This window comes from Galeopterus variegatus, unplaced genomic scaffold (genome assembly GCF_000696425.1).
Source record: "Galeopterus variegatus unplaced genomic scaffold, G_variegatus-3.0.2 Scaffold1913, whole genome shotgun sequence".
Classification (NCBI taxonomy): Eukaryota; Metazoa; Chordata; class Mammalia; order Dermoptera; family Cynocephalidae; genus Galeopterus; species Galeopterus variegatus.
In genome coordinates, this window is record NW_007728024.1 from 198,699 (window position 1) to 207,778 (window position 9,080).

General features: G+C 32.7%; 2 protein-coding genes across 3 annotated transcripts in view; one reads left to right on the top strand and one right to left on the bottom strand.

Annotated features, from left to right (window-relative positions):
- SASS6 (spindle assembly 6 homolog (C. elegans)) overlaps window positions 1-3,580 on the top strand; it is a 50,894-nt gene extending 47,314 nt beyond the window's left edge. For both annotated transcript variants that reach the window (XM_008579569.1, XM_008579570.1), the window contains 3 exons: window positions 782-879; window positions 2,839-2,933; window positions 3,036-3,580. In XM_008579569.1, coding sequence (XP_008577791.1) covers window positions 782-879; window positions 2,839-2,933; window positions 3,036-3,139 — 297 coding nt within the window. In that variant the 3' untranslated portion in view covers window positions 3,140-3,580. The remainder of the gene's footprint in view (window positions 1-781; window positions 880-2,838; window positions 2,934-3,035) is intronic.
- A 1,831-nt stretch (window positions 3,581-5,411) lies between these two features.
- Window positions 5,412-9,080, bottom strand: part of HIAT1 (hippocampus abundant transcript 1) — a 43,639-nt gene continuing 39,970 nt past the window's right edge. The window contains exons 11-12 of the mRNA XM_008579571.1: window positions 7,993-8,156; window positions 5,412-6,769 (exon numbers count right to left, since the gene is read on the bottom strand). Of these exons, the coding sequence (XP_008577793.1) occupies window positions 6,563-6,769; window positions 7,993-8,156 (371 nt within the window). The 3' untranslated portion in view covers window positions 5,412-6,562. The remainder of the gene's footprint in view (window positions 6,770-7,992; window positions 8,157-9,080) is intronic.

Consider the following 9,080-nt stretch of genomic DNA (forward strand, 5'->3'; position numbering starts at 1 on the left):
GTTTTTATAGCTGAGTAGTATTCCATTGTGTAGATATACCACATTTTCCGTATCCACTCATCCGATGATGGACATTTGGGTTGATTCCAGCTCTAAAAATATGGAACGCTTCACGAATTTGCGTGTCATCCTTGCGCAGGGGCCATGCTAATCTTCTCTGTATCGTTCCAATTTTAGTATATGTGCTGCCGAAGCGAGCACAGTATAGTGATTTATATTTATAGATTTCCTGATACATAACCCACTTATACCTTCTGGGCATAAAACCCACTCAGTACATTATTACTTTAAATAACTACAATATCTTATATGCTGATATTTTATTTTGTATCTTTACATAGATTCTTGATTATTTTAGACTATTTCAAAATTCATATTCTAAGCCCTCATTGAGAATCCTTAATTAAATATAACATAGACTTTGAAAGTTCTTGAAAAGGGAAGAATTTTCAGAATGTATGGGGTAAATGCATTATTGTGGTATTTGGTTGCTGTTAATACTGTAACACTTACTTGAACGTATTAGTGTTCAGGTTTTTGTTTCACAATAATTAAATCATTTTATATTCATCTTGCTTGTGACAGGAACTTACTTTTTTGGTAAGAAGTAGGATTCTTTTTATTAAATCTTCTCAATAGAATGTGCTTGTGTTATAAAATAGAGGTAACACCTGTATTTTTTTGGTGTATATTTATTAGGAAATTTAACCGTTTATCTCAAGCATAGAACTGTCTCCCTTCTCACTAATTCAGTTATATGAGATGTTTTCCCTCTTCACAGGTTCAGTTTAATTTGCAGTTTACAAAACCAAATACACTGCTAGGAGATGTCCAGTCAGGAGCAACTATGAGTATACCTTGCTCAAATGATAAGGAAAAGTAAGTGCTTATTGGCATAAAATGTAATGTTTGCAATTTTGAAGGTTATCTTAAAGAATTTTTATCAGTGCTTGAAAGCTATGATACCCAATTATTTATCTGAAACATTTTAAGTTCCTGGTCAGTGGAATTTGAATCACTTTTAGCTATAAAGAGTAAGTTTCTCATACATATTTTTTAAAACTGTGGGATACTCTTAGATATATAGTAGAATTTTATTTGTCACAAGAGATTTTCCTACATAACTGAAGATAGTATTGCCTTTTTAAATATTCTTGGGTATGTACATAGAAATCTTTAATTCCTTATAATTGGCTGTTTTTCATTTTTTTTTTTTTTTTTTATATAGCTATGTCTGCCCTTGGAAGCACTCCATTTTTCTGATTTATTGCTTCCAGTGTAAAGTAATCTAAGAAAGCAGCTAGTTAATCTGCTAGAAATATATGGTGTATAAGAGTAAAAATGTTTGCAAGATTGTCTCTGAGGTAACAGAAATAAAACTTTAATATTTGTGACTTGTTTTGCCTGCTCAGAAATTCTTTCCCTATTTTTTAGGTCTAAATCAGGTTTTATATAGTGAAGTTTATTGAATCAGTGACTTGTGGTTAAACAACTCGTACATGCAAACTTTTCTCTCTGGGCAATCTTCATGTTTGTAATTTTTAAATCATTATAGTTCTTTATTTACTTAAAATTTAATGGCTGTAAGAACTGTCTGCCAGCACTCATTATCGTGAGCTAGTGCAGTCCCAATACGTTGCAAACTAAATTACTAACATAGCTCAAAAAGGGTTCTTTAACTCTCTAGCCCTTAGTCACTGGGTATTCTGAAATTGCTACCAAGATGAGTATTAAAATAGTTAATGTTTGTGAGCCTCCCTTTTCAAAAAGATCAGAATTTTGGAATGCATATGTTATATTGAATCACACTGGGTCATAAGGCAGAGCATCTGGAATTCATATTAATGGTAGAATACCATAATGTTTATGTTTCTTTCTCTCTCTCTCTATATATATGTATATATATAATTCATTATAGACACCAAGAGCAATTTTACTAGAGAAAATATGATAATCATATATACAGTACAAAATTTAATATAATCATCTGTTCATAAAACTAGGACTGTTCAGTGATTTTTTTTCTGTTTAGAACTGGTTTGTTCTTTTATTTGTTGTCAGCTAGCAGAAAGTAGCAATGTATATCAAAGGTTAAAGAAAAAAATAAAGTTAAAGCTGAAAAACTACCTATTTATCCACTTTCTGAAAATTGGGAGAAGACTGTCACTTATATTGTCATTGTTTTTCAAGAGACTTTAACTTCTTATTACAAGTATACTGCTAGGGAAACTATTAACACTGGACAGATTGAGAAAGAAGAAATGCAGTCATAGGAAGGGGAAAAATACGGAGATGTCCTTTTTTCCCCAAAGTTTCACATTTGTATTTATCTAACCAGAAATCATTATTGCTCTGTATCAATATTTGATAATAACTACTTTGAAGCACTACACAATTTTGAAGAGCTTTTGGTCAAAGCAAAAAGAAGTCTTATTCATTTTAAATACAGGATGAGATAGAAATTATTAAGTAATTACATGATATTCTCAAGGCATGTATATATGTATTTTTCTTCCATCATGTATCACTTACGTGCTATTGTGTAAAATTTTATAGTACTTGTATTTCTCCCCAGGTCCTTATGCCAGCTCTTAAGATTTTTAGTTTGATTTAATTTACTCTTTACTGGGAAGAAAATACTTTGGTTTATGTACAGATTACTTATTATTTGCTTGAGAAACCAGTGAAGAATGTGACCTGAACAAAGTTAAGCTATAAATATAACTTAGTCATATTATATATAGTATATGTATATATATATGAGATAACCTTCAAAATTAACTAATAAAGAGAAAATAAGACTTTGTTACAACAAGTAATTACTATTTTCCTTTTAAGTGGTGAAAATTTAGGGCTGGAATCCAAATACCTGAAGAAAAGGGAAGATAGTATTCCTTTACGTGGTCTCAGCCAGAATCTATTTAGTAACTCAGGTGAGAAAACATTCCTGAACTGGATTTTGTACACTGTGGTTTAATTAAACGTACACGTAAAGACAAGTGAATACCAATCATCTTTTTTGTCCTCATTTGCAGACTACCAGAAAGATGGCACTCTCGGAGCATTACAAACTTCCAAACCCACAGTGCACCCTGCTACATCTTCAGCATATTTCCCTGGGCAGTTACCAAACAGTTAATTCTAGTGTTGTCTTTTACTTTTTTACTGACATTTTAGTAACTCTGGTGGTTTAAAAATATGTTAACATAAATCAGATCCCAAAGAAGCAAGTTTTAAATTTTACTTGAACTACTGTTAGATTCTTTGGCTTCTTTTAAGTAAGTACTGCTGTCATTTATGGCAGACACTTTATAGGAACAAATTTGTACTTGGGGATTGGTAAAGGTTTGGAGTAAATGATATTTTTTGGTTTGTGAACATGGGTGTTTTATAGAATCATAGTAGTATGAATTTTATTAAACTAATCCATAGAAATTCAGTTCTAAGGAAATAGATGATCTTTGTAAGGGACATTCTAATCATATTGAAAATCTGGGTAAATTTAAACCTTCTCAGAACATAAAAGTGTAAGGGCCGGCCCGTGGCTCACTTGGGAGAGTGTGGTGCTGATAACACCAAGGCCGTGGGTTCAGATCCCATATAGGGATGGCCGTGGTGCTGACAACACCAAATCAAGGGTTAAGATGCCCTTACTGGTCATATTTTAAAACAAACAAACAAACAAAAAGAACATAATAGTATAAAACCGAAGAATACTAGTAATTCATTTTATCATTTTCATTGGGAAAATAAAAGTGAATTTGCCACCTGAGAATTATGAGGGAAAATGATTATCTCCTTAGAATATCTATATTATTGACATTTACATTAAAGGGAAAAGTCCCAAATTTACCCTGTAAGCCTTCATAGCAAAAAAATGAGTATTATATACTTGAAAATACTTAGCTATTGAATGAGTCTATTAAATAAATTTGATATACTTACAAAAATAATTTGGACAGTATATTTGCATGACCAGGTTACGTATAAAGTGCTTTAATCATCTGAAGTGAAAAGTTTATAGGATTGTAGTACTTCCTGCAAGTTTACACTTAACTGATTTTTCTCCTTAATTTGGAATTTTATTAGTTATGCAATTAAATCTACGTCAGTGGAGTATTGCTTTAAAAACTGGCACCATACAAAAATCCTTACTATGAGCATCATGAATATTAATTGCATTTGTTTTTATAATATCAAAACTTGGGTTTATTTTAATGTTTACTTAATAGGTAGGCAAAAAAAAAAATAACTTACAACTTTCTTCTCTTCCATAGAACTAAAAGTTTCAAGTAAGAATTGTTCCTTGGAAAAAAATTAGGTGATTTAAAAAAATTCACCCAGAATCACAGGGTCCCATTTTGTTTTCTTGTTGACAACCACCCAGTACAGAGTAGCATTCTCTTCAGAGTCCTCTAAATCAGTTTCTGTTTGCAAAGTGCTAATGATCATGTGATATTTGAAAATTATTTTCAAGTACTTTATCACACAGATGAGGAAAGAGACATTTCAAGATATTAATGACATACCAACATTACTTGGTTCCATGGTAAGACAAAGAATCTTTTCTATTTTTTTTTTTTATGAAGCCACTGTCTTTAGTCTTACATGTTGAAATTGTTGGCAGTTGCAAGCTGTCTTAAACTGGGGATCTAATCTAAAAATTTAGTAACTAATGTTAGGGCAATGACTTCTCCCTCATTTAGATATACTATGATATTAAGAATACTCGGTTACAATAACTTGAAAGCACTGTTCTGGAAAGAAGCCTGTTGGTAATATTGGAATCTGCTTTGTTGTAAATACTGTGTAAAATATAAGAAACATTGTGTCAGGGTTTGGATGGGATACATGACATACAGGTAGCTCTCTTTCCATATACATACATGGAAAATTGAGAATTTCTACAGGATAGGATAGAGATCATTCTGATCTCAATTTGCTGAAGATTTTTTTTTGTATTAAATGTATATATATACACAAGACTTCTGAGTGTGCTAATTCTTTGCTCTACCTCCTAAACTTCTTGAAATTGTTTTGCAGTATAAAGTTGTACATGTGTTAATAATAAAAAATGTTGCATTTAATATTATTTCTGTAAACTGTGAGCTTTGTTAATAAAATATTAAAATAATTACTTTGAGAGTATGACATGTAAAAAGTATATAAAAAAAGAATAGGATCGATCTACAATACCTATCTTAGAAAATCAAGTTCTTCCAGTTAATTTGTGTACTAAGTTTTCATTTCTTTCCTCTTGTCTTCCTACAAGAGTATTTTATAGTGAGGGAAAAGAAATTTATTCAAAGGGAGAGGTATAAAGCTTTGACTTGTTACTGTAAAAAAATTGTGGTAACAAATAAAGCCAAACAAACAGGCCCTATAAGGACTCACAGATCAAGACTTTTTAAAAAAAAAAAAACATTAAAATATTTAATTTTATTAACAGAATATTTACATTTGTTTTAAGACCTTATTTAACCATAGTGAATGTTCCAAGTTTAAAAAGCATTAAGCAATAACCACACACAAGATGGAAACAGTGTAAACTATACAATACTTTATGTACAATTTTTACAAAGTAACACTTTTTTAAATAATATAACTGGACACAAAAATATACACTTTAGAGAAATTCACATCAGTAATTGTATAAAGCTCTCCTCTAGGGTCCTGAAAATTTAGGACAAACATTAGCTCTGTAAATAAAGTGTTACTGTGACAGTCTTGAAAGGCCACTATATATATTTATCTACATAAAGATATCACATTGACATTTCAAGGCTACCAGCTTTACTATATAATTTTTAGATTATGTATTCAAGTGTTGAGGTTCTTATGATTATGCAAACATTAAAAGAACAGTGGTATAAGAAGTAGCTGGGGAACAAATTTGAGCCAGCATTAGATTTACAGGCTCTAAACACCCCAATTTAAATTCTAAATGGCTGATATTTTCTTACTTCAAAAATAGTAGTGAATGTGTTTAAAATAAAATTACTGCAAACAAGCTTGAAACATGATTCAGATTTAGTACAATTTTCTTTAGAGTTTTTTTTAATACAAACAATTCATTTACCATTTCTTTGTTTTAGTGCACCTGCATTAAGGCTTTTAATTATTTGACCCAAGATTTTACAATATTAAAATCTGACTCAAGATTTTACAATGTTAAAATGAATAGGTTCACAACCATACTACCTACTCCGTCTTACTGAGAGTCAGCATAAATAGAGTTAAAGCTCAACACCTTAAGGAAATGGTAGCAGAGACATATGCTAATATCTAAAAAGTTACATATATAGTTTTTAATTAAAGGATGTATAATAAACAACTTAGTGGCAAGAAACTGGTGCTAATAAACAAAAGGGTTCTTCAAAAGAAATTGTAACATCTTTGGAAAACTGTCCGGTTCTTTCTTTAGTTCCCACAGAGTTCATGCAGATACATTTCTTAAGACAATTTCAAAGTACACTGTGGATGGAAATGGAATGTACATCCAGAACTACAGGTGAAAACTAAGACCTGGGTGCTGATAGAAAAAGCTTCCTGATTTCGGTCGTCACACATTTGTGTCCTGGAGTAAAGGTTCTTTGGCCTCTCCTGGCGCTTGTGTACTATGAGGATGGCTGTGACTGCCACAGTGCTTTCTCCAGCTGCTGGACCTTAAGCTTAAATTGGTATGCTCTGGAATAAACAAGGCAACAAGCAGAGCCAGCAGTACTGAACACGCTCCAAAGAGGAAAGGGGGGCCAGGGATGATGGAATTCTGAGGAAGAAAAATATAATTAGGATTTTTGTACAAATAATTTTGTTCATAAGAAGAAATAACTTATCTTTTTTTTTTTTGTCTTTTTCGTGACTGGTAAGGGGATCGCAACCCTTGGTGTGGTGTCGCCCACCCCACGCTCAGCCAGTGAGTGCACCGGCCATTCCTATATAGGATCCGAACCCGTGGCGGGAGCGTCACTGAGCTCCCAGTGCTGTACGCTCCCGAGTGCGCCACGGGCTCGGCCCTGAAATGACTTATCTTTTAGTAATAACTGGTTGCTCTGAATTATAAGCCAATAGCTTCTCTTCATTAAAGCTATATTAAAAATCATTATGCTCAATATAAAATTCTGGGGAGAATGACTGACAAAACAGCCTATGCAAAAATATCATATTGTCACTTTCAACCCAGAATCTGAACACGGATATCTATGAGCCTTCACTTAATTTGTCCAACAGGAAAATGTTCATAGGAAGTCTTCCAAGTAAAATCAAGAGGCATACAATATTAACTACAGTAGTAGAATCAACTGCCATTTTGTTCGCAAAAGGTAATTACATTCTCAAGTGACTGAAAATGAGAAAAACATGAAAAGAAACAAACCTTTGTTTGAGCTCAAAATTACATTCATTCTTAGCAAAAACTTGCACTGCCAGTTTTACTTGGGTGTAGCCCACAAAAAATCACCCTTTTTTATTTAAAAGTAGTCTTAGCTGATTGGAAGATTAATGTGGAACTCTGCTAAATACCCCAGGAAACTGATGAGCTGTTTGTATTGGCTAAAATGATTAACATTGTTTGGCATTAATATTTTCAGTTGCAAGGAGGGAAATACAGCAAACAAGTGAACAAAGGGACTTACAAGCACATAACTGACTTTTCCTACAAAAGGCAGGCTTAACATAGGAGAATGACATTACAGAAGTCTCATGAAAGACAAGTAGTAGAATAAAGAAATGGTTATTATGTATGCCAGTAGGTATAATTTGACAAACCAGATATTTAAATAATTCTTCATTATCAAGGGGAAAAAAAACTGCACAGCCAATTTCACAGAGGCATACAGGAGAACACAGTCAAGGCTTTGGTTTTTAAGAGTTTTATTCAATCTAAAATAATAAGAATCTCAAAAACTTTTGTGACCCAAAAAAGCTTTTGTGACTTTTTTAATCTGGCCAAATGAACTATACAATTTTATCATGTGATAAAATTTTAGTTACCTGTTCAAAGTGGTACTGAGGGCTTGTGTTTGTTCCCAAGTCTGTTCCTGTTATTGGCAGTTCTTTAAGTTCCACATGGAATATGTAGAAAATAAATCCATAAAGAGCTGGCCCCAGGCCATTGCACAATCCTCGAATCCCTGTTATCATTCCTTGCACAACACCTAAATTGTTTAAACAAATTATCATTTAGTACACTACCTATTTTTTCTTACTACCCTAGAACCAGCATATAAATATGAAATCACTTAGTCTAAAATCAAGGCTTTTGTCAGACACTAGCAATTTACTGCAATGGCATTAGAAACTACTTAGAAGCCATCAGCTCTACAAAGTGTAGTAAACTATCTAATGCAAATGTGCGCTCAGATGTACCCATATATAGGTCTAACACAAAAACAAGTGGGCAAATACACTTTAAATGTCCCTAGATGATAGCCTTCAAAATATTCCTGGTTAAAAATCAGTCATGAGTTCACAAATATGATTGTTAAAAACTCCGTCCCCAAGCAGCTACTTAAGACTCCTTTTAGTCAAATAAACACTCTTTTTATAGAGTTTGTTTGATTTTTATCTTTCTGTGATCTTTTCTCCAATTTAAAATGCAACTTGCTTTGGCCACAGGCCTTTCCTTCCTCATTTACCAACCAAGTGACCATTGCCACTTTTGCAACACCCCCTTTTTCCCTTACGACTAGAGATGCTTTTCAAAGAACTATTCATTTGTTAACAATCCAAGAATTAAATGTTCCTACCACAAAAGTATAAGACAATAAAGATATGTTTTTGCTATATGTCTTTAGATAATTGAAACCATGATTTTCATAAAAGGGCTATGAATGTAATGTATCCAAAGGTGTCTAGCACAACATAGCAAACAATAAACATTTAGTGAATATAAATTCATCACTAAATTTTCTAGCAAAAGAACAAATAGGGCCACACATTCAAAGTGAGAGACAGAGGAATAGATGAGCGTATCCACCTAAGAATAATATCCTCGAATCTGCTTTTCCTGTTTACACTGAAAGCAATTTGAAAATTCCCTACCCTGAAGATACACTTATGGGGGGGGGGGGGGGGGGGGG